At 46.3% G+C, this 24661-nt stretch overlaps 1 protein-coding gene across 1 annotated transcript in view; it reads left to right on the forward strand.

Moving 5' to 3' along the window:
• KCMF1 (potassium channel modulatory factor 1) overlaps window positions 1–10936 on the forward strand; it is a 31688-nt gene extending 20752 nt beyond the window's left edge. Inside the window, exons 4-6 of the mRNA XM_030888454.2 lie at window positions 2158–2332; window positions 4103–4385; window positions 8822–10936. Of these exons, the coding sequence (XP_030744314.2) occupies window positions 2158–2332; window positions 4103–4385; window positions 8822–9083 (720 nt within the window). The 3' untranslated portion in view covers window positions 9084–10936. The remainder of the gene's footprint in view (window positions 1–2157; window positions 2333–4102; window positions 4386–8821) is intronic.
• Window positions 10937–24661: the final 13725 nt, after the last annotated feature.

Genomic DNA, 24661 nt, shown 5'->3' on the forward strand with positions numbered 1-24661 from the left:
TTTTTTTTTTTTTTTTTTAAATGGTAGATGGGGCCAGGTCTTGAATTTTTCAGGCATATGTAGTTATACCAAAAGAGGGAAGTGTTAATCCTAGTTAAAATCTCAGTAGTTCAGTGTAAGGTGGATTAGTGCCCTGGCCCCTCTGTTCCTCTGCTGGCTTGCCCTGTTGCTCCCAACACATGTGGGGGCCCCCTGCTCTAGAGAGAGCCATTTTGTGCCCAGCCTGAGTAGGATAGCTTAAGACCAGATACACATCTAAATTCCCCTCCCACTGTCATTCTGTGTCCTTTTCCCAAGCCCCTCTCACAACAACTTCTAGCAGCATACTTACGTCCCCTACCAGGACACTTAGTCTTGTAAATGTAAGGCTTCTAGTTTCAGGTTACAAATGTTTTTTTCAAAAATTATCACCTATTTTAAAAAAAAAAATATATATATATATATGTATGTATGTATATATGTGTATATATGTATATGTGTATATCACCTATTAAGTCAGGATTTTGTTACTGTGTGAATGTTTCTATGACCAGTTGAGTTTAAAGCAACTGAAATATTCATCAGAATGCTGCTTTTGCTTTGCTAAACTTGACTTCATTCCTCTGATTGTCTCTTGGCAATAATCATTCCGCCTTAGACCTACTGAGGATAAAACTCAGTTGGCCGTATTTCAGTCCTACAGGCGCAGTTCCTTGCTTTTCGTTCCTAATTTTCTCATTGGAAATATGACCCTTTCTTTTTAGGAGAATTATCCTGGGACTGGCTTAAGGAATCAAAGTGCTATCCTGGCCTGAGATAGGAGCTAACACATAGGGAGTAGAGGGGGCCACTTTCCCACAGTGTGAAGAAAGTGGCGTTTTTAGAGAAAACACAGAAGTCAAGAATATATAAGCCTCTGAGTCACTTTGCATTCTGTGCAAAATAACCCTTTACACAGTACCCAGAAGGCGTGCCTCACTCCCCTGTCCTGGGGAAACTCGACAAATAATTAAAACCTAGCTGACCTCCTGAACGTCTCTGCAAGCCCAGGGCCCTCTGGTGAAATAGGTATTTATTCAGTTAACTTCCGGCCCTCTGGTGAAGTAGGTATTTATTCAGTTAACTTCCCGGCGCATCTGCATCAACTTGTCAGATTTTTGTTAATGCCTTTAGTTGCCAAGACAAGAATAAATTGTGTAGCACAAGGGGGCCACAAAAATTACATTTTAGATTCCTAGGAAGTGTTACCAGTAAGTTTTAAAATGTAAAATGCTGGCTTGGCAGTAACTGACATCAGGGAATGACTTTTGTGTAAGCCTCTAAATCTCAAGCACCGTATATTTTACTTTTCCACGATTTTGCTAGAATTCTAACATGTATGTCACACCAAGCTATTTTTATGAAAACAAAATAGAATGGTCATAGCATCCCTTTCTGTAGAACCTAGGCTCTCTGTCCTCATGAATACGGTGATGAAATGTTACTCAGTATAGTGGTACCTGAGGGCCTCACGATCATTTGTCCTGTCACTAAACGCCTCCTCAAACCAGCCGCTGACACACTGGGAAGTCCGTGAAAGAATAAGGTTTTCATTATAGAGCTCTCCTGTTTGGTATACGTCCAGCTTGTCCCACACATATACTGGCCTGTTTGGAAAGAGCATAGGTTGCACATGAGTTTGGGTGACCCACACTTAGGTGGGTAAGTTGGTTGAAACTTTCGAACGTTTAACTTCCTGATAAATAGAATCGTGCTTCTGTATGCCCACCTAACTCCAGCAAGTCAGCTCTCTGTGTGGCTGTTTGCTGTTGCACTGGAGCTTGAAGAAATGTTTTGAAATTCAGTACTGAGATCATCGGGATAGGGAATGTCAGGCTGGGCCTTTGGTCATTGTAGCCAGAGCATCAGAAGAGAAAGTAGTTTTCCCACCTGATGAAATGGCAGTTCCCTCTGAAAACATAATCACATGCGATACCCGTGCACACAAATGTACATGGTTTAAAATGTTTTATGTCCTTTTCTGTACTTAAGAGCCCTCATCAATCTACTAGGGACGTTTTCTATCTAGCTTATGGGCTATTTTAAAATACCTGGCAGTTTAGAAAACCTTCCAGCAAAAGTTCAAGTGGTATTTTCCCTTCTGTGAACTGGTTGGGTCTTTCTTAACTTTTGTGTCATGATGAATCGAGTGGTGTTCGACATGTACGCAGAATGTTCCACCCTGGCCGGGGATTAGGAGGGCCTCGCGCTCGTAGATCAAACATGCACTTTACTAGCAGTTCTACTGGTGGACTTGCTTCTTCTCAGAGTTCATACTCTCCAAGCAATAGGGAAGCCATGGATCCGATAGCTGGTAAGTGGCCGTCGCATTAATAAGGGAATCCGGGGATGGGAGGGGCCTTCGTTTTAAAGGTTTTTGTGGAGTTTGTGTTCCTAGTCTTACTTGTTGATTACACTCCTTTGTGTCTTCATAAAATCCCCAAGTGTTTTATGAGTATGAAATATATTAAAAGCAGGCAACACACAACTGTTCCTAATCTGACACAAGAGATTAAGAAATGACTTCTTATATTTATGGCCTCCTTTGAATCCTGCAAAAATCATAGGATAGGCCAGAATTGAACTCCAATGCTCCATGTTTTAAACTCTGTTAAAAAATAATAATAGTTGACAAGGCTAAAAGATTAAGCTCTCTTCATTGAAGAAAACAAAGTAGGAATTCCTTTGTCCTTGCTTTGGTTTGCAAACTCTGTTGTTGTGGAGTATGTTGAGTCCCTATTAAAACACCTGACCGTGGTGTTGGAAGGTAAGCCATGGCCTCCAGCACCCAGGGAGCCTGGGCGGCCTGCAGTGGTCACGAGGGCTGGGTATGAAAATCAGGCTCTTTGTCTCGGGATCTGAGAGGGGCACCAGGCATCAAAGGGGTGTACATGGTGGAATGTTTTTCTGAAACCAGCCCTGGGGCACCTTACAGAACGCCATCAGATACTAACGCTTAAATGCTCAATAGAAAATGGGAACCATTTTGCTCACAAATATTCTTTAAAGCATAAAAATCGCAGTTCAAGATAACATTTGTTCACAAAACAATAAACTGAGTCGGGGTGCGGGGGACTTGTTCGTTTTACTTTGTCCATTTGTTTGATAGAAGACCTACGATAAAGCAACAGTGAACAATAAAGGAAAATTTCATTGTTTTAATTTTGAAAAGCGTTTGCTGGTCTGTGATAATTCCATGTAAGAGAGAGAGAGAGAGAATCACACACACGTGCAAGGCAGTGATTACATGGCACTGAAATGAGGGTGCAGGGACAGAGCCCACATCATTCTTCTTGAGTACAACCAACCTGTTATATAATGAGCCTCACTGTCGCTCTAGACTGAGCGTTGGATTGCTAACTGTAAGGTCGGTGATTCAAACCCACCAGCTTTTGCTGGGGGAGAAAGATAAGACTGTCCACTGTCATAAAGATTCCCAGTCTTGGGAACCCTGTATAGGGTCACTATGTCATCAACTCAATAGCAGTCGTTTTTGGTCAATAAATAAAGTAAGGCCAGGACAACACATTCTTGGGGGGAAATTGGCCTTATTGAGAACTGCCCGTGGCACCTGTTAAACTGTAGTACCAGAAAAGTGTCTGTGAAAGAAGGGAGAGGCAGGTGGGTGAGAGGTACTAGTCTTCCTGGTTCTAACTTCAGTAGCTTGATTACTCATTTAGTAAGCTGCTTGAGTTTCTGCTGTGTGTCAGGTGCTCTTTGAAGACCTGGGATGTAGTAAACAGAGGAGGGGTAGACCATAATTGGACCAGTAAAGGAAACCCTCTCAGGTGCTAAAGTACTACAAGAAAGTACAACTGCATGAATCTAGCAGGCAAATAGTTTAGAAAGCAATTTCTTCTGAATCTTTTGCTTAATACAAAAGTAATCATATTTGGGTTACTGTTGGTTTGCATTTGCATTCCCATACACACAATGAATGCCCATGGAGGCACTCTGTAAGGTATTGTGCTCCCAGGTGACTGGATACCTATCTATTCGTGATGCTCTTTAATGTTCCTCTGTAGCATTTTGTGCCCCAGCAGTTTTTTTAGCAGCCTTTAATTGTCTTCATTTCCCTTGGCAGAGCTTTTATCTCAGCTATCAGGAGTGAGACGCTCTGCAGGAGGACAGCTTAATTCTTCTGGCCCTTCCGCTTCTCAGTTACAACAACTGCAGATGCAGCTGCAGCTAGAACGGCAGCACGCCCAGGCAGCACGGCAACAACTGGAGACCGCACGGAACGCAACCCGGCGTACCAACACAAGCAGTGTCACCACTACAATCACACAATCCACAGCAACAACCAACACAGCTACTACAGAAAGCAGTCAGCAAGCGATCCAGAATTCCCAATTTCTTTTAACAAGGTAGCGCATTTATTTATTAATAGTTTTGTTGGAGAGAGAATGTTTTATCAGCACTGCCGATCCTGAAATGATCTCTTCTCATTTGTGCATAGAGAAGTTCTTAGAAACTCTGCCTTTTGTTACACCCTTAACACTCACAGATCTAATCAACACTGCACGTCACGGTCTCCCAAAGAAGATGAAAAAGAATGTTAGATAAAGTAGAAATACTATTCTTCTTGTTTTCATACTATATCTCAACACCTAATGTGTATCTCCTTCCTCCTATTGCCAGTAAGACTTACACACCATATCGTTACATATATTGCTCATTGCATTTACCATCATCGTTGACATTTCAAAGTCTGTTATGAAGCATTAAGAGGTACAGAAAAGGATTTCATAATACAGGGTGGGTTTTTGTTCTGAGTGTTTATTTTAAAGGAAGAATTTAAATTCCTCTGGTTGGCACATAAAAGTGAACTCTTGAGAAAAGTAATTTTCCCACCATACAGCCCTCCACCCAATGGAGGACAGACTTCTTTGGCATTGGATGTGACTTTTAAGAATGTGAAAGGTTTTAAAAAGAGCAAAGTTAGGTTCAGCTTGTGCTAATTTGGACTTTTTCATGGAGCAGAAGTTTTCCCAACTCCCAAAAAAGAAACATACCCATAAAATGAAGGTGGAAAATAGTATATCAATAATTTCCAAAATTACATAGAATTGTAACTCTATTTCTTCTTTTTAAAAACCCTTTTAGTAGAGTGGTACATGTGCGTCATTATAAATAACGATGAGGCTTCAGAAAACTCTTGGGGAAATGGAGTTGACGGTGGTGGAGAGTGGAGTGGAGAGCACGGGCATGCAGGGAGACAGCCCCGGCCAGCTTCAGCACCTATGAGCTGGGGACCCAAGGCAAGGCCCTTCAGTCCTCCAAACCTGTTTTATTGTTAATTGTGCCTTATGAGGCGATTGTTTTGAGGATTAAATGTGGTAAATAATACTGATGTGTTCATGAGTCTGAATTAACTTGATGGCACTAGGTTTGGGTTCTTGTTGTAGATTTTAAGGTATGGCACCCCTCCCTGGGGCCAAGAATTGATTGATTTCCTCTCTGTAAGCCACAGACACTTACCGTGCATATTGGGCTGTAGTCACCTCATTTGCATAGTCTAGTGACCAGTCCCTTCAAGGTGTGTGCCAGACATGGGGCAGGCTGTAGCCCAGACCCAGAGAAAAGTGCTAAACCAGGTTGTTTACAGCCTTCCAGGAAATGTCCTTCAAACTAGAGACCAGGAGCAGGCCCTCTGAGGTAGAGAAGCCGAGACCCTCAGTGCTCAGTGGGGGAAGTCGCTCAGACTGCTTTTCCAAAGAACCACGGCAAACGTCGTCGTGTCTGCCATTTGGAAAAACCACCACCGTCTCTATTTAGAGCACCAGACCTGGGCCTGTTCTCTGGGTAGTTCTTCTGCAGGAGATGCCTGCAAAACGGAGAAGACACTGACGCTGTTAAGAGAGCAAAGGATCCATTGCCCTGAGCAAATCTGCTACAAAATATCTCCAACAACCTTGAGGAGGGAGAAGGCAGAGATTTCACTCTGTGGGCTAAAGTGTGTTTGACCCAAGCCCAAGCCCAACAATGCCTAAGGAAGACCCCGGGAGAACTGATGCTTTACGTTATGGGATTGGCAAAGAACGTCGAATAGACATGGACTGCTAGAAGGAGGAATACATTCGTCTTGGAAGAAGTTCAGCCAAAAGGAGTCTTAGAATCGAGACTTTATCTCACTACTCTGGTCACGTTATCAGAAGGGACCGGTCCCTGGAGAAGAAGGATAGCAGGCTTGATAAAGTAGAGGGTCCACAGAATAAAAAAGACCCTCTTGACAAGAAGTGACACAGTGGCTGCGACAGGGAGCTCAAACATAGGCTGTTGCAGAGATAGTGTTTGGTTCTGTGGTGCAGAGTGTCGCTATGAGTCGGGCCACTGGACAGTGCCCCAACAGCAGCCACAGTCAGCAGTGGCCTGGGCAGTGTGCACAGCCCCCAGGTGCTCGGCTTGGATTCCTGATCGTAGCTTCTCTCTTAAGGCCCCGTTTGGTCATCTGATAGAGTGGCTGATATTTATATAGCACTTTGAAATTTGCAGACCCCTTTTCATATCTTTTATTAAGTGATTTGTCCTCTGTGAAGTTTGTCCTTATTCTCGATAGAATACTCATCGTTTATCTGTATAGTTACTTAAGTTAACTGTATTACTGGTGAATAAATTCGGAGAAAACTAAGTAACAAAAAGAGTTTATTTACTGTTGAGTTTCTCAGAACTTCAAACACGTGTGTGCTTTGTGAGTCTTCAGGACAAGGAGGCTGCCTACAGCAAGTCCCAGGGGCAATCCCTTGTTGTGTTGCCCTGGTTGGAACACAACTTCGCTTGGATCCTGGCGTTGACCTTTTTAGAGAGTGATTATCTGAGGGTTTGAGAATCTGGTCTCTGGATGAAGGAGGGGCCTTGCTGGTTTTGCAGGTTGTTCTACATCGGAGATGGAGTTGAACCCATCGGAAGTGAAGGGCCACATTTTCTCTGCCCTTCAAGAATGTGCCATTTTCTCAGGGGTTCCCTGCATGGTCAAAGCGGCACCCTTTTTAGCTAAGGGTGCCCTTCAAAGGGAGGAGCCACCACCTGCGTGTTTCCAGTTTTCCTGTTTTCTGTGTGTAGTGTTCTCCTCGCCTGGGTGCCTCTGATCTTTCTGTAAGATGTTTGACTTCTTTAGACGATTTTCTTTATTAAAATCCTTTCTCAACACTAAAGATATGGGTATAGTTTAGTTATTTAACTTTTATCATTTTGGATGGAGACTTTAGCCTTTGCTCAGTCTCCCCTCTCTTTAAATTCTCTTTTCTGATATTATTAATTTGGTTTTACCCAGAGATATCATCGGTCATTTCCTGAACCCTCGCTCTAAGCATTGCATTATCTTGAACTTTGTTCCTGTGAGATTTGGAGCAAGTCACTTCACCTCTCTTCCGTTTCCTCTTCCTCTGAAAGCTGATCATGATAGACCCTAACTCAAGGGACTGTGGGGAAGACTCATAAAGCGCTTAGAGCATGGCCTTAGTAATGAGTGTTCAGTAAGTATCCTCCGTTGTTACCTGGAGATGCAGCGTCATGTGTTGGGCAGAGCTGGCTGGCAGGGCGTGGAGTCGATCCAGTGATGCTCCGCACGCACCCGTGTCCCAGCAGGCCTCCCTGCACTGTCGTCTTCTCCCTGCTTTGTTTCTGTTCTGATCCCAACGATTTCCCTTTTGAAAGAATTCATATTTTAAAATCATTAAGAAGCTAGTAAGAAGTGGGAAATTGAAGTATCAGCTTTAAATCTCCGTGCAGATTAACCAGATTTCCCGGCATAGCCCGGATCTCATACGCGCTTGTGTTCAAGACCTCGCGTCTGCCCTGCTGCCGTGGTCGGCTCCAGTCGGTGAACTCCGGGGGTGAGGGGGGAGCCCACATGTGCACACTCCCAGATTTCTGGGTGTCCCTTCATTTCACAAAGAGCCAGATGGAAACGGTAGAAGAAGGGAAGTCGTTTGTGGGGATTTTTGGTTTGTTGTTCAGTTGAATATTCTGATCACTACAGATTTTGTTTTTGTCATCAGGCTTGCTACTCATTTTGCCATTTTAATTTTTTTTTGGTGAAAATACATGCAACAAAACATACACCAACAATGTTTGTGCATACACAATTCCACGATAATGGATCTTTCCAAACGAATGTTCCCTCCTTAACACAACCAGAATGGCCTCCCTGCTTCTCATTCATCCTTGTGAGTTGTCCATTTGATCACATACAGATTTAAATTGCTTACTTAATTGTTTGAAGTTAATTGAAAATGCTAACTGTAGACTCTTTTTCTACTAGGGTAAATTATTGTTTGATTCGGCTTCAGAAAATAGTGTTGTTGCGGTGCTTTTAAAGGCTGATTCAGGGTGATGGTGTCAGAAGGTTGTTTAGCCTAAATGACTCCAGAAAGTCTGAAACCCAAGACCATTTTTAATTGTCACATCTCCCCCCATTTGACCTGGTTCCTGCTTTAGAATCCTTGTTGTAAATGTTCGTTATTGGTAGCCGGTTCTGGGCTCATGGGGGCAGTTGCTGCGTTTCTTGTTTTTACCACCCACGGGTGAAATTGGGGTTAGGGACATCACTACTTCCCCAAATCCCTCATCTGTTTGGAATTTTGCTTTTCCTTAGAAAAGCATTGATTTGCACCTCATGGCACTGCTGCAAGTACGGGGGATTACTTTGATATAATCAAGGTGATAAGTCCAAGCAGGTACACAGGCCATACATAGGTCTCAAGTCTGGAACGCCTGCGCAGCAGAGGGCATTGTAGAAACTAGCTGTGCCGTTGTTCATTGACTTCTTACCGATAAGCTCTTTTCTTTTTAACTCACACAGGTTGAATGATCCTAAAATGTCTGAGACAGAGCGCCAGTCCATGGAAAGCGAGCGCGCAGACCGCAGCCTGTTTGTCCAAGAGCTCCTTCTGTCCACGTTAGTGCGCGAAGAGAGCTCGTCCTCGGACGAGGATGACCGGGGGGAGATGGCAGATTTTGGTGCTATGGGCTGTGTAGATATTATGCCTTTAGATGTTGCTTTAGAGAACCTAAATTTAAGAGAGAGTAATAAAGGAAATGAGCCTCCACCACCTCCTCTTTGATGACATCCCGGTCCGCAGACAGTGCCCTCTGTGCTGTATTTGCCAATGAACGTGGACAACAACGATCCTGGGTGTGTTTGGTGATTGTAATTCAGGTCTGTCACTCTTGTTACATTGTGTACATTCAAAAGGAAGAGAGAAAATATATATGATAATCATTTCCACGTAACTAATTTTTACTTCTAGCAGGTAAATGTAGGTAGCAGTGCAGGGGGATCTCTGCTTCCTGTACCTTGACATGCAAAAGGCTCTCCTAATACTCCCCAGTCAAACTGAAGAGGAAATTGAAATCTCTAATGAAGCTGCTGTGTGTATTTATGAATATTAATGAATAAAAACTGCTTGGATGGTTTACCTTAACTACTGCATGAGGTTTTTTGCAGCGTGCATGAGTTTTAGTGACCTTGTTATTTAAAAAAATTAAATACAAGGAGTAAAACTTAAAAAAAAAACAACCCAAAGCTTTCCCAAACATTATTCAATGGTTACATGACAAAAGAGTTACCTGCCCAAGTAGCTTTTGAATAATGTCTGCCTGACTCACCTTTCTGTGTGTGCCTCGTACGCACAAAGTCAGCTCTGCAGTGAAACCTGGGGGTTGTAGCCCGGTGTCTCACTCCACCCTGTGTGACTGTCCTGTTGCCTCGTTACTCACCTGGCCCGTGTGGAGCTCCGTCTGTCTCTAGCGCATCCTTAGAAGACACACCAGTCCAGCTACTGTCGGAATCTGCTGCAGGCCTGTTTGTGTGCCCTAAAACAGACCCTGATCATACTTGTTCCAACGTTTTTACTTTTTGTGGTTGTTTAAGATTTTCACCCGCAATTGTTAAATATGTTTTATTCAGGTGTAGATGAATTCATTTATTCACTGTTCAACAGAGTTACCCTGAATTATGTTGTCTTTGTTTAAAAAAAAAAACTCACATTCTCAATCATATCTTGCATTATTTATGTATTTGCTTCATAGTTTTGCTAAGATAGATCAGTATCAGGGGAGCTTTGAGGAATTGCTTTCCCAGACTTTGTCTCTCTATACAACCAAATTCAGTGCTGACTTTAGCACCTTTTATTTATTGGTTTTGTTTCTGGCATAAAAAGTAAAGCCTTTTAATTGCATCATGTCACCTATATGCCTATATTATTAATCCTGTGTGTGTGTAAAAAAATGTACAGCTTTTTGCGGTTGGATTGGGGGCTTAGTGGGGCTGAGTTTTTTGTTTTTTTCATTTTCTGTTTCAAACGTTTTTTGTGCAAAGCCTTTCACACTAGCTCTAAGGCAGGGACAAGCAGGTCTGGGGGCATGGGAGAGAGGGCAGTTTTTGGAATGTAAATTTAGGACTTTGAAAAAAGGTGCGCACAGCTTCTGATAAATTTATACCTAGACTTAACCTAATCATGTCTCCTTCCAGTTCTCTTTTCCCAAGCCCTTCCCTCAGTGTCCCTTTTCTCCCATCATCCTTCCCTTCCCTGTCCGTGTTCCACTGTTTCTCCACACGACAGGCATACAGCCTGAACACCCTCCCATGTTCTGCTGAGAACCGTGAAGTCCATGTTCATCCAAATGTAACCAAAAAGAAGCCACCCCACACGCTAATGTTGCTTCTCCTCTTGAGACTTCAGACAACACAATGGTTTCCAAATAATAGCTGTTTTATTTCGTTACTGTAATGGAACATTCTACAGCGGGCTTCTGGTTATTCTAGAAGCCACCTCCAGTAGGGATTTCCCTTTTCCCTTTTTATTTTTCCCAATTGGTTGTTGAGAAGTTTCAAAACCTAATTTTCAAGCTGTGGTCTTTTCAAACACATCTGCACATAAGTCACACATTTCAATAAAGCATTTTCAAGACTGTTGACCACTTGAATTTCTTTGGTGTTAGTGAATTACTAACCATTACTCTGGAGATTTTAGATCTCCAGATAGTTTTGGTTCCTCTCTATGGTAAATGATGGAAGTCCTGGCGTGTGAGTGCATTCCTTGGATGTGAGGAGTCCTAACTGCCAATACATGTGCTTTCCCTCTTCTGCACACATCCTGGGAAATGTAAGATCTTTTCTCTCAACGTGGTTTCAGGGAACAACTGTAAGTCCATTCAGGGCTATTTCATTTAGATAATCAATTTTAACATTTCCGAAGACCTAAAGGTTCATAAGAATCCATCTCATGTAGAATACTGTATATAAATTATTTTTTACCAGATATTTTACAAATACCTCACCTCATCCTGTATGTAATCAATAGTAATGTACTATTTTAGAGTAGAAAGACACAGAATATCAATATAAAAATATATTTAAGCCCTGAAGATTCTTGTGTCCTTTTTCTTCAGTTTCTGGATTAACCACATTATTGGCTGTACCACTGAGTAATAATAACTGGCAAATATTTTGATGGAGAAGAGAAAGAAGATGTATGCCATTGTTTATTTTGGCCATGCCTTCAAATTTCTAAGAACCAGAGGCTGAGCTGAGAGATTACGTTTGTTATGAGTATCAAGAGAATATGTTTGTAAATGTCTTAAGTGCTTGTCTTGTTTGGAAATCATTTCGGTCCTTCTGCCCAAGGTGTTCTGGAAGGACACCTTTCTGCGTAAGGTGTTGATGAACTCCAAGAACCCCAAACATACATGCAGTGAAGGTTAAGCCCCACAGAATGTTGACAGCTCTGTGTGTGTGATTTACGACACCTCCAGTGTGTTTCCGAGGACCCCAGAGTCATTCCTCGCTCATCATAATTATGTGAGGGATGCTCATGGGCACTCTCCTGGCTATTAAAGCACAAGAAAAAGCAATGGAATGTGGCATTTGACTGAAATCGTTGAATGTGCTTCCTTATCCTTGGACTGTTTCTCCCTCATCGACTTTGCTGAAACTATCTCCCCTCTCTGAACACATTCCCGTTGCTGCTGTCCGTGGCTACAGCCATAAGATACGTGTGTAATTGGGAAGGCTGACTGCATGACTCTTCAGGTTTGTATTAGGTTGTATTATTGGGAGGATCTTTTTGTTTTTGAAAACCACAGGCCTGTTGCTAATAGAGTACTCGATTCTTAGTTTATCATCAAGCGCAGTAAACAGTTCTGTTTAGGCTCAGTAAAACCCCACTTCCAGTGGCTCCCAGAGAAATGTCTCACTGCCATCGAATCAGTACTGACTCATAGCGACCCTGTAGGAGGTTAGAACTGTCCCTGTGAGTTTCCGAGACTGTTTACAGGAGTAGAAAGCCCGTTAAGTGGCTGGTGGTTTGGAACTACTGACCTTGGGAGCCACAGGCTAGCGAGTAACCACGACGCCACCCAAGGGCAGCGGGAGTGGGCGAGAGCTTAGGCTAAAAGATGGTGTTCTCGCTGCCTTTTCTGACTCCCAACAGCCCTGTAGGAAAAGGCAGCACCGTCGGGGGTTCGATGACCTCCGTCGTTCCCCAGATTCCGCCGCAGACTTGGTGCTCAGCAGTGCGGGGCTCGGCCCACATTGCTGCCAAAGCTCCTACGTGGTGGTGCTCAAACTCGCTGCCGCAGAGTGGATTCCGACTCCTGGTGACGTCGTGATTGTGTGTTCATCTGCTGACCCCAGTTAGTAGTTTCAAACCAGCTCCTCCTCCACTGAAAGATGAGGCTGGTTTCCCATAAAGAGTTACAGCCTCAGAAACCCACAGGGGCCAGTTCTAGCCTGTCCTATAGGGTCGCTATCCCTGTCTTGATATTTGAATAACTAGCTACTAAAATCACAAGAGCTGTTTTAAGGTCACAAGTGTGTGGAGGTGTTTTTTTAATATGTGCTTGCTCACTGAAACAACAGGTAAGGAGGCCCCGAGTCAGATCCCAAACAAAGCCGGGCCCCTCCCAGCAAGTATCCAACTTCCTCTGTGCGGCTCACGGGATGGGCGCCCACTTGTATTGTTCACAGCCAGATAGAAGGCTTCAGGGGAAACAAGGACCTTGGTGCTTGGAGAAAAGGGGTTGAAAGGGATCCCTTCCACAAATGTGGTCAGTAAATCTGTGTGAGACTGGGAGCTACAATAGAGTTCTGACTCTTCAGAAACTTGTTCGTAAGAGAAATGGGGACTAGTGGAATGTGGCCCATAGCTCTGTGCACCTGAGTGAGTGTCCAAGTAGACGGACGGCAGCCTCCTCCCAAACCCGCTGCCAACGGGCTGTGTCCCAATTCCTAGCCACCCCTGGGCAAAGGGGCTCTTCAGGATCCTTGCAGGAGCAGACTACTGGTTGGGTTGAACCTGCAGTATTGAAACTCACAGCCCACGGTGCCAGCAAGACTAGAATGATGGGAAAGCCCCCACATACACACACCTAGACGCTTGACGGGGAAGAAGGGTGCCTTTGGTCCGTTTTAGCGGGATGAATCCCACAGCCCTGCTTGCCCGAGAGCTCTGTGTTCGTCTTGCAATTCGGGGAGCACATCACAACATTGAATTCATGTGCAGTCGTGAAACTTCCCCTGGATTACGTTCTAGATGTGCACTCTGACAAGAGGTGAACACGTCACAGTTGTCTTTCTGACGTCCAGGGAGACCCTTAGAAAACTCCAAAGCCACCTCACCCCGGACATGGGGGGGCACCCATGTCCACATTCACTCTCCAGCTTGGAGAGGCGGGGAGAAAATAGGTTGGAGCAGTCCTGCGGGGGTAATTGGACCAATATTCAGAACTCTGAATATTGGTAACATGACTTGGAAGAAGTCCAGTTAAGTGCCATTTTATTTTTTTGTTTCGTTCCCAGAATAATGTGAAACATACTTCCATGAGCCCATCGACTTCAGCATGTTTAGGGAATGCATTGTTTCTGGTGACTATTAACTCTTGGTTGCACTGGTGTTTCTACACATGGCTTCTAATGGTGTTTCTACACATGGACTTGGGGAGTACATTGTTCAAAGACACCCCGCCAGCCCTTGGGTAAAGCTGCGGCCGTTGGTTGCCACCGCTTCAGTGTGGCTCTCGGGTGGAGATTTTGAAAGATTCACCATCTCAGACGCTGAGCCTCAAGTCCTCCTCGCCCTTCTAGACAGCTGCTGTCAGATGCCTAAGACCTTGGCTGGATTCCTCTAATTATAGAGGATCCAGCCCCTCAAGGCAGTTGATCTTCCAGTAAATGAGATCATTCAGTTAGGACCGGAGCCCTTGGGTATGATCGTGCACCTGTAACTGCCCTGTCGGTCACCGTCGCAGACCCCGTCCATTGTTCACCAGCTGCTTCGAAAACCCGTGTGTGTGGCAGGCGCTTGCTTCAGTGTCAGATCTAAGGTTTTCTCCGACAGTTGAGGCCTTCATGAAAATCAAGTGCAGCCCTAGTGGGCATGGTGGGTTACCCTCTGGGCTGCTACACACAAGGGCAGCAGTTTGAAGCCACCCGCTGCCCCATGGAGAAAAATGAGGCTTTCCATTCCTGCAGGGTTTACGGTGTCGGAAACCCACCGGGGAAGGTTTACCCTGTCCTCGGGCTGCTTTCAGTCTGAATGGATTAGATGGCAGTGAGTTTCACCACCAGGAACCGAACCCTGCCTTGTCTCGTTTGCTGCCCGTGCATCTGATGGCTCCGCTGTGCGTGAACCATGCACACTAAACCACTCCTAGCACCCTCTTGACGACGGCATGGGACCATTTGTGTGCATTCCTAGATTTTAATATTTTGTGAGCTTTGGCCTGAACACCATTTATACTCTTCAACTTACATGGGCATCCCCTATAAGGAACTCGGACACCATTTCCTCTGAGAGCCGTGACCCCCATGCAGCTGGGGTCTTCAGTCTCCCAGCCGGGTGGGCTTGCTTCCTGAACTCAGCCTAGGAGAAGGGTGCATACGAGCTGCTACTTGACTAAAACAGTCGTGTTTCAAATGCAGCCTTCCCCATAAGACACCAAGTTGGCAAAGCTGCCAGGAAGCAGTTAACTCATCCTGTTCTGTGAGCAGGATGGTGCCTGGCTCGCCTCTGGCCCTTTGGCACCTACACAAAAGTCTACTTGAGATCAAGCCACATGTCCAAGGCAGGACTTAGTAACACGCCTACTTCACGGGACAAGACTGACCAAGAAGTGTGCTGCAGCTACTGCCCCTAAGGACTGCCCTACACAAGGTAAGCTGTTTGGACCAGCCCTGAATACCTTCCTTTTCACCAATAAAAACACTTCACATGTGATATGCTAATCAGCAAGCCGATGCTTTTGCAAAAGAGCTTGTAGCCGCTGCCATTGGCGCTTGTTTCCAGTGACACTTGAAGCTCTCGTTCCATTTGCCTATAGAACTGTCAGGAGTCGCCCAGGGCACTGGCTCATCAGGGCGGTATTGGACAGAGTAGAACTGCCTTTTGTGGGCTTCCGTGACGGGAAATCATTGCGGGAATAAAAAGCCTTGTCTTTCTCCTGTCGGGGGGGTGGCTGCTGGGTTTGAACTGCCAACCTTATGGTTAGCCATCCAACTCATAACTTTCCCGGCTAGACGGCAGTGAGTAGTTTGGATTGAGACCCGGGTTACCTCAGACCCACAGGTGGCATTTGAGGTGGTCACACAGGATGCTGAGCCTGAGGGGTGACGAGGAGCCTCTCTTCAGCTCAGAAAAGGACTTTACTCAAGTCTGCTTGCAGCTCCGCAGGGCAAATGAGCCGAAAAGAGAACTTGGGAAGGATTCCCGGACATTCTGCGTCAGTGTAGACGTGCATCTCATCCACACAGGACCGGAGAGGGAACTACACTTGCTCCTTAACCACCTTTGTGTTGATTTTGAATTGTTTTACCAACTGACTGGTAAAAACAACAAAATTCTGGCCCCTGTCTGATCGAGTGCCTTTGACTTTTGCCTCCAGCAGGAGGTTGAGCCTGTAACGTGGGGTCCCTTAAATCATTGTCTTCTGTCGGGGGGAAGGGCGCAGCGTATGCACGAGGAACAGTCCTGTTCTCTGCAGTGTGTTGCTGGCAAGGTGGCTTCCACTCATGGCACCCCTTCGTCTGACAAAACATCGGGCAGGTCCAGTGCTCTCACAGTGAGGGTTGGTGTGTGTGAACACACTGCTGTCACCGTTGTGCCCGTCTCCTTGGCCTCCATGTCACCACCCACGATGCCCTTCTCCAGCCATCTGTCTCTCGATGTGCCACAGTACGTGAAGTCTCCCACCATGCCCTGTGGCTCATTGGCTCATTTCCAGTAGTTCACCTGGCCTTTCTTCCTCTACCCTCTTACCCTCTAGGCTCCACTGAGACCTGACTACCACGGGTGACCCTGCTGCCATTTTAAATACCGGCTTCCATTAGGGTGGATTCTATGGTTATAGAGGCCCCAATCGGTCCATCTGATAAAACCACATCCTACCAGGTTTTAGGCAGGTGCCCATTAGTTGACCCCACCCCCAAACATATACACACACACAGTTCTAAATTTGCCTTGGAATCTGGCAGTCCAGTGTTAGATAGGTTGGTTGATTTGTAAGTATGCAACAAATACCTCTTTTCACCTCTTTTACTGTTGTGATACAGGCATCGTTACATCTACTGCTGTACAGATGCCTCCTGTTACCATGGAGGCATTTCCAGTCGAACTCAGAGCAGAGCAGGAGAGAGATGACAAACGCGTATTTGGAAAACACTCGTTGGAAAATGATAGTTGTAAATTTTATCTAAATTATAAATAGAATCTTCAGTCAAAAGGAGAAGCGGTTAGAAAGACGATAATGAAGAGAAGTGATTTCCAGTATTAAGCATTAGGGTTCAACTTATATCTTCTTTCACCTCAGAAGTACCCAAATCATGCCTGAACTCTGTGGTCTGGACAGGAATCTCAAGTGGGCAGACTCCCCTAGGGTTCAGTCTTGGACCTACCTCTGATGGTCTTATGCAAGTAAGTTAACCTCAAACAATGTGTTCATCTCCTGGATGTTGACTGACAATAAAAGTCTTAAGTAATGTGCTAATAGAAGGACAATGCCCGATGCAACGTAGCTGTTCAATGCCTGGTAGGAAATGCAGCTCAGAAGACATTATACACAGCCAGGACCCACACAGAACACGGCCACTGCCTTTGAGTTGAAGATTCGGATCAGCCACCCTCCAGCTCAGGGTGGAACTGTGCCGGTGGCTTTGCAAGACCATAACTTTATGGGAGTAGAAAGCCTCACTGTTTGCCCTCGGAGCAGCTGGTCACTTCCAACTGCTGACCTGGCAGTTCACAGCAACGCATAGTCCACCATGACACCAGGCCTCCCAGAGGGGCTCAAAGGTGGCCAAGGCAAAAGGTAGGGTTTGCCCTGGAGCCAACTCCAGACAACAGCGGCATCCACTTCTGCCAGTGCGTGAAGTATGCAGCAAATAGCGCTTTTCTTACCAGCACAAGTGGCGACCACTTTTATTAGCATGCCCTCCTGCGAAGTTCAGAGCCAAGGCCTGTTAGGAGCTGAAGTTGATTCGGAGTCCAGATGGGGCCCAATGTGAGCGTTTTCTGGACTGCCAGCCGGCCCTCTGGAGCAGAGTCGTGAACCATTTCCTGTTGTGCCCGTTCAGGCAACAACCTCCATTGAGGGTCTGTGACCTGGTAAAAATCTCCAGGGCCTAAATTAGTAAGCGGGGTTGGGGTGGGGTGGGTGGGTGTAGGGTGACGTTGCTCTGGGTCACGTGACCCCGGCTGCCTTAAAAGCCTAATGAGGGCCTGCCTCTGGATCCCGCCAGGCTTCACGCTTTAAGGAGTTGGGTGTTTGGAGCTGAAGTGCAGCAGGTCTGGCGGCTGCAGGCCACTGGGGTCAGCCATAATCAAAGCCAGTGTGCCCTCGGCTGACCACAGAACAGCGCCTCCTCACCAGCCGCTCACCCCCAAGGACCCTTGGGAGTCATTTCCCCCACTGGTTCCTCGCCTGACTCCGATTGCACCAGGAGACCCTGTTGGCTGCCCTCCTGCCACCAACTTGCTATTTTCGCTGCCACTGAGCTTCTCCCTCGCCTCTTCCACCACACGGAGTCCTTTTGAGCTCTGAGCCTCCATCTGCAGAAGTCCACCCACGTGGTCACCATTGGTGCTGGGAAATAAAGGCAGTTGCGATGAAGGCATTGGTCTTGACAAATTCTGTCTTGCGATCTCTGGCTTGGTTTCTATCACCAAGACCATATATTCCAACTACTGTTCATTTTTGTTTCCAACTTTTGCACTCCAATGACCAATAATTATCAATGCATCTTGATTGCATGTTTGATCCATTGCAAACCAGGCATTGGTAGAACCCTTCAATTTCTGCCTCACTAGCTTTGGTGGTCGGTCCTTACGTTTGAGTGATGGTTGTATGGATTGGGTTTCCCTGTACGTGGACTATCCTGTCACAGACAGCAGTGGATGCAAGACAACTCGACATGTCGATTTTGTCCATGAATGGGAGGCCATTCCTCCCGATTGTCATCCCAGGGATAGTAAACCTTATGATTTCCTGACTCAAAGTGGCCAATACCAGTCCTTTTTAGCTCACTAACACCTACAATATCAATTTATATGTCTTCCATTTCATTTTTGATCACTTCCAGTTTTCCTGCAAGCAGACTTTGTACATTGATGTTGACAGCTGTTTCCTCTCATTTTGAGCTGTGCCCATCAGCAGATGCAGGCCCCACAGGCTGGCTCCCACAGGCCTTACGCCTTCAGTGTCTTGTGACTGATGTTACTTTGAGAAGGCAGCTCCTCCTCGGACATATAGATAGACATTTTTTAGCTTTAATTGTTTTGTATTAGAATGGCTTCATTGCATTATGTTATATAATTATAGATCGTCCGCCTTTCTTGCAGACTTCAATCTAAGAATAGGTCAAATTGGTAACATAGGAAAATGAGCGACGTTGACAGTTCCAGGCATCAATCTTTCCTCTCTGTCCTCGGGCAGATTGCGAGTGGCTCCCGGCCGGAGGGGCTCAGCTGCCAGCACGTTCTCTGACAGCGTTCTGCTGCTCGGCATCGGGTTCTCAGTCTCTGGCGATGCTTCAATGCTGTCCCCAGGGTTTTCAGTCACGGATTCCTCAGAGGAGGGCAGCTTACTCCTTCGTTGTCCGTTCTTAGTCTGGAAGCTCCACTGAAACGTGTGCCCTCTGGTGACCCTGCTGGTATTTGAAACACCGGCGACATCGATTCCAGCTCCACAGCAGCACAGCCTCCACTGTACGACCAAGTGGCAGTGGGGCTGGCAGCAAAGACGAGCAGAAATCTTGTCTGCAGAGATAACAGCTGGACAACTCCAATAACTGGTCCTTCCTCCTTGCTGGGGAAGAGAGGCCTGGAGAAAATATGAGGAGTCTTCAAAAAATACATATTATTGAGGGGGGGGCGAGTATGGATTGCAATGTTTGTTTACCCCAAAATAAACTCATACTAATTTGTAGCGTGTCTGAAGAGGCTCCATTTGACGCACTAAAAAGGATGTCGTGGTTTGAAAAGAGCCCCTATCAGAGCTACATGGATCTTGTTAGAATTGAAGCAAGAACTTGTGGTGACGCTTGGGTGGGAGAACAGGGAAATCACACGTAGATCCTTTATGAAAAGTTTATGGGGAAAGTGGCCCACAGGAATCAGCAGTTTACAAATGGCGACCTCGTTTTAAGACAGTCCAAGACGGTGTTGAAGATGAAAACAGCAGCAGCAAACCTCCCACATGAGTTTGCCGAGGGTCGAGCTTATCCATGCCCCTAATTGGACAAGACCAGCAGTGAACAGCAGCGATGGCAGCCCACACCAAAGACATCTCACTTGGTGCAGCTTACGAAATCCTGAACGAAAAAGTTGACCAAACGTTCCACTCGATGGGTGTCAAGACTGTGCCGTCCAGATCTGCTGCAGCCAAGTAGAGCTTTCCATCGACCTTTTAAACAAATGGATCAGGATCCGGAAACATTTCATGGAAAAATTGGACCAGGAGATGAAACATGCTCGTGAAAACAAAGCTTACTCAAAGCAATGTCTACCAAGAGTGGAAGTGGGCCAGTCCAAGCAGAAATGGACTTCTGCTCATCTATGCGCCAGCCCCACCGTCACTTTGTCATACTGGGGTAGCTGTGTGTGGCTGTGAGGCTGGAAGCTGTCCCTGGTATTTCAAATACCAGCAAGGCCACCCAAAGTGCACAGGTTTCAGTGGAACTTCTAGACTAAAAAGAGACTGGAGGAAGGCGGAAGCTGTCCTCTGAGGGATCAGTGACTGAAAACCCAAAACAAAGGTGGTGGCAATGGTTTTGTCAGCTACTCAAGACATTCTTCTCGATGGCTCTCTGGAGGGCCAAAGAATGGTGACATCTGTGTATTACGAGTGCCAACGCTTAGTAGACAAGCCCAGGGAAGTAGGGAACCAGTGGAGAGGTCTGAGCGGCTGGCCCCAATCCCAACTACGGGTTCACCTGCCCCTCCCCCCAGAAGAATTTATTTCAGAGAACAGCACTGAATCTGCAGCTCCGGGAGAGGGACATGGCTGATCAGAGCACACAGAAGCAAATGAAGGGGCGGGGAAGAGAGAGTGAAGCACATCCTGGCCCACCAAGCCTTGAGAACGATATTCCCGCTCAGCGCAGCGAATCCACAGAGAAGACCATATGGCCCCACTGTGAGACCTGATGCCCCTCACTGACCCATAGCCCTACAGGGGACAACACTGGAGACACTGTGTGGGAATTGCACCCGATCTGATCCCACCACACTGAGGCAAAACACTAAGGGCGTGCAACGGAACAGCAAGGGGAGCAGAGCAACGAAGTCCCAGGGAATATGAAAAGAAAAGATGGAAGAAAAGCCCAGGGAAGCTTCCCCAGAAGAGTCCTCCTCCGAGAGACGATGTTGCTCATTCTTGTCATCAAGCAATGGCAGAGGGTGAGCGTTTCAACAGATACCATTAAGTGCCCACCTTACCGTCCTGATTTGACTCCGGCTGCCATCTTTTTGTTTTCTAATCTTAAAAATCAATCCTCAAAAGGCACCCATTTCTCTTCCACTAATAATGTAAAAAAAGACTGCAACGACATGCTTAAATTCCCAGGACCCCGAGTTCTTCAGGGGTGGGCCCAAAGGCTGATATCACTGGGCCCAAGGCTGGTATCACTGGGCACAAAGGCTGGTATCACTGGGCACAAAGGGGTCATGAATGTGATGGAGTTTATGTTGAGAAAGTTTATCATCTTTTCATTCCATTTTTCCATGAACTTTTAGAAGTCTCCTTGTATACCCTTTCCCTGGCCCCCACCACAGGAAGTCTGTCCTTCCAGCTGTAAGAACATCCTCTGCCGAGGGGCTTCTCCTTTGGAACGAATTGCCTCAAACCCAGAAATGTAAGCATGCCAAGTTAGGCCTTCCCTGAAGTCACAACTTCTGACCCGTCTACTCCAATCAGATCTGGGTCAAGCCAGCATGAACCAAGGTGGCCTAGCAAAATATTTTCCAAGGATCCTTGAAAAGGGTGCAGCCTTTTCGATCCCGTGTGGGCAGCGGACTTTGCGGTTCTCACACTACTGTCACTGTTGATTGTCACCCTCGGTTGAAGGATCCCTGGGTGGTTCCGCACCAAAAGGTCAGAAGACCAAATCCTCTCAGAGGAGACTCAGAAGAAAGGCCTGGCATTCTACTTCTGAAAAGTCAGCCACTGACGACCCCATGAGCACACTTCTGCTCCCTGACACGCGGGATCACTTTGAGCCAGTTGGGGCCATTACCAGAAATGCTGAATAGCTGGTAGTTTGACATGGGGATCTAGACATATTGTTTCATTATTTAATTTAATTTGATATCCTTACTCCCTTTTGTAAAGTCTACAATGCCCTTTACCCCCAAGTCACATGGTGCTGAGACCAGCCAGGGTGCATTTCCCAGCCTGTCTTTAAAGTAAACAAGGGTGCAGTTTAGGATGTAGCCACGTGGGGGCAGTAGATCAACATGAAAAGGCAGCTGCTTCCCCAGCCCTACACCCTTAAGTTTTAACATTATTTTATGGATTTCCCAAACAGGAACAGACAGACAGGGGGGCCTGGTTAAGCACTAGATGACTAACCAAAAAGCTGGTGGTTCAAATCCACACAGAGACTTCTGAATCGAGTGGATTCCAAATCCTAGTGTCCCTATAGGATGGAACAGAACTGCTGCTGTAACTGTCGAAGTTTAAGGGAATAGAAAGTCCCCTTTCTTCCCATGGTGGTCTTGAACTACTTACCTTGCAATTATCAGCCCAACACCAAACTCCCTACCCCACTGCGGCTCCTTGACTGAGGACAGGGTTCCTTTCTGAGGACTCCGCCCGACCTCAGTTCTGATGCACGGCACACCTGTCCTTTTGTTTCTCCTTGTCAGTATTGCCTTTGTCGTCAGTATCTTGGTAAACCCAGCCCTTATTTGTCCCGGGAGATTGGAAACATTGCATATCAACGGAGGGAGCTGATGGCATCGGGAAATTAGGCCCCACAGCATGGTTTGTAGCTTGTACTCCTGAAGGTAAGATGTGTCCAGGGTGGGCCTCAAATACTCTTAGCAACTAGCTTGCTGCCCTCATGATCATTTCAAGTACAAAAAAAAGATCTACTGGAAGGTAGTTAATACTTAAATAAGAGCAAGACAAGAGGCACACAAAATTTAATACTTAAATAAGACAAGAGGCACACAAAACTAGATTACGTTAATAAGAGTTTCCAAATATTTTCTCCCAGTCTATCTGTTGTCTTCTCATTCTGGAGAGTGTTATTTTGAGACGGGTCCCACGCCCCTTTCCAGGGGAAGAGCACACAGACCACCTCAATCTCGAGCTGTTCTAACATCCTGCGGCGACCTCACCTCTAGGAGGAACAAACCACAGGGTTAAACTTACCGCTTCTGTTTCCATAAACTGCCCCTTCCTCACCCGCACGCCCCTCCCACCACACATTGCACCCAGCCAATCCTCACCCTGCAGCACAGCTCCCTGAGCCCCTCCGGAACCGCCTCAAGGGTCCCGCGGTTGTATAGGTGGGGTTCTCCTCCCCAGGATCTGGGCTCAGTCTTTGGCTAGGAATCCACTGAGCCATGCGGCAAAGCAACAACACAGTTCCCCCTCTGTTACTACCCGCTTGGCATCAGCTTCTCCTTCGGGGCGTCTCTGGGTAACATCTGATTCACAAAAGTTTTTGATTTTGATGAAGGCCAAGTGACAGCTTTTTTCTTTCCTTGCTGGAGCATTGAGTGTAAAGATTTCCCTGTCTGTCTGTTCTCAGAGTGTGAGGTTTTACATATTCCGGTTGTTACATTCAGGTCATTGGTGCGTTCTGAGCTAAGATTCCAATTCTTGTGCCTGTGGCTACCCAGTTACTCCAGCATCGTTTATCAAAGAGCTTACTCATTCTTGCCCCACCTGTGTCGCCTTAGCGCCCTGTCAGAAGAGCCCGGTCAGGGACCTGTGGGAGGATTCCGGAACTCTCGGTTCGACTTGATTGCTCGATTCCCAGCCTTATGTTGCCTACGGCACGATTTTGATTTCCGTAGCTTTATAGTAAGTTTTTCTTTATTGTGGAGAAAATATGCTTAACACATTTTGTATTATCTCAACAATTTCTAAATAATCACTTTTTTTCAAATCATAGAACCATTCTCACTATACTTTTTGAAAAAAATGCCGCCATCATTAACATAAATTCAATGCCCCCTGAGCAAAACCTTTCCATGCCTGCCTTCCTCCAGGCCCTGGCCATCTCTAGTCGTCTCTGTGGTCATGGTTGAGTGCCACTGAGTGGATTCTGACTCAGAGCAGAATGGCGCGCTGCCTGGGTGTGGGCCACCGTCTGAAATCACCGTCTTCCTCTTCTTCGATGCCTGCCCACTTCACCCAGCACGACGTCCCTCTCCGGGCACTCGTCTCTCCTGATGACATGCCCAAAGTACAGAAGACAGTCTTGTCCCCCTTGTCGCTAAGGCGCATTCTTCAAAGACAGGCTGTTGGCTCCTTTGGCAGTCCCCGTACCTTCATCATTCATTTCCAGCACCGTCATTCAAACGCATCGGTTCTTCTTCCGCCTTCCTGTTTAAGGCCCACCCTTCCCATCACGATCAACAGGGCCAAGATGGAAGCAGTCAAGGATTTCCTCTTGCTTGGATCCACAGGACAGATGTCTGTTCTTTTGACAAGCCACGGTCCTTTTTCTTTTCTTTTTTGGTGAATAAATTTATTTTCTTTAAGTGGGAAACCCTCATGGAAAATTATGGTTTGGCTTAGCTCTCCACAGCTCGCTCCTGAGCTCTGAGGAAGCTTGCCTCCTTCTGGGCAAGAAACATCTGGGAACGATTCCTCCTTTTCTCTTTAACATCTTGGCCTTCTTCTCATGAACCCTTGTGTAGTAGCACGTGCTTTCTTACGTCGCCTCCATCCTGTCAGGAGGGCCATCGTTCTGTACGGATTGAGCACATTGTTTCCTGTAAGCATCCTCATCCTCTGCCTGCAGGTAACGCGTGTAGCCTGCAACATTCTGAACCAGGATGTATTTCTGGTGTGCTTCAGCATGGAATTCCTCGCTTTCTGAATCATACCCAGGGAATTGCTTGGTACTGAGGGATAGACAAGCCTCCATCCCCAGCCCCTTCAGAGCCCCAAACACTTTATGGGCGAGGCTGGC

This window comes from Echinops telfairi, unplaced genomic scaffold (genome assembly GCF_000313985.2).
Source record: "Echinops telfairi isolate 266 unplaced genomic scaffold, ASM31398v2 ScPeMD7_7467;HRSCAF=8505_1, whole genome shotgun sequence".
NCBI classification, from domain to species: domain Eukaryota; kingdom Metazoa; phylum Chordata; class Mammalia; order Afrosoricida; family Tenrecidae; genus Echinops; species Echinops telfairi.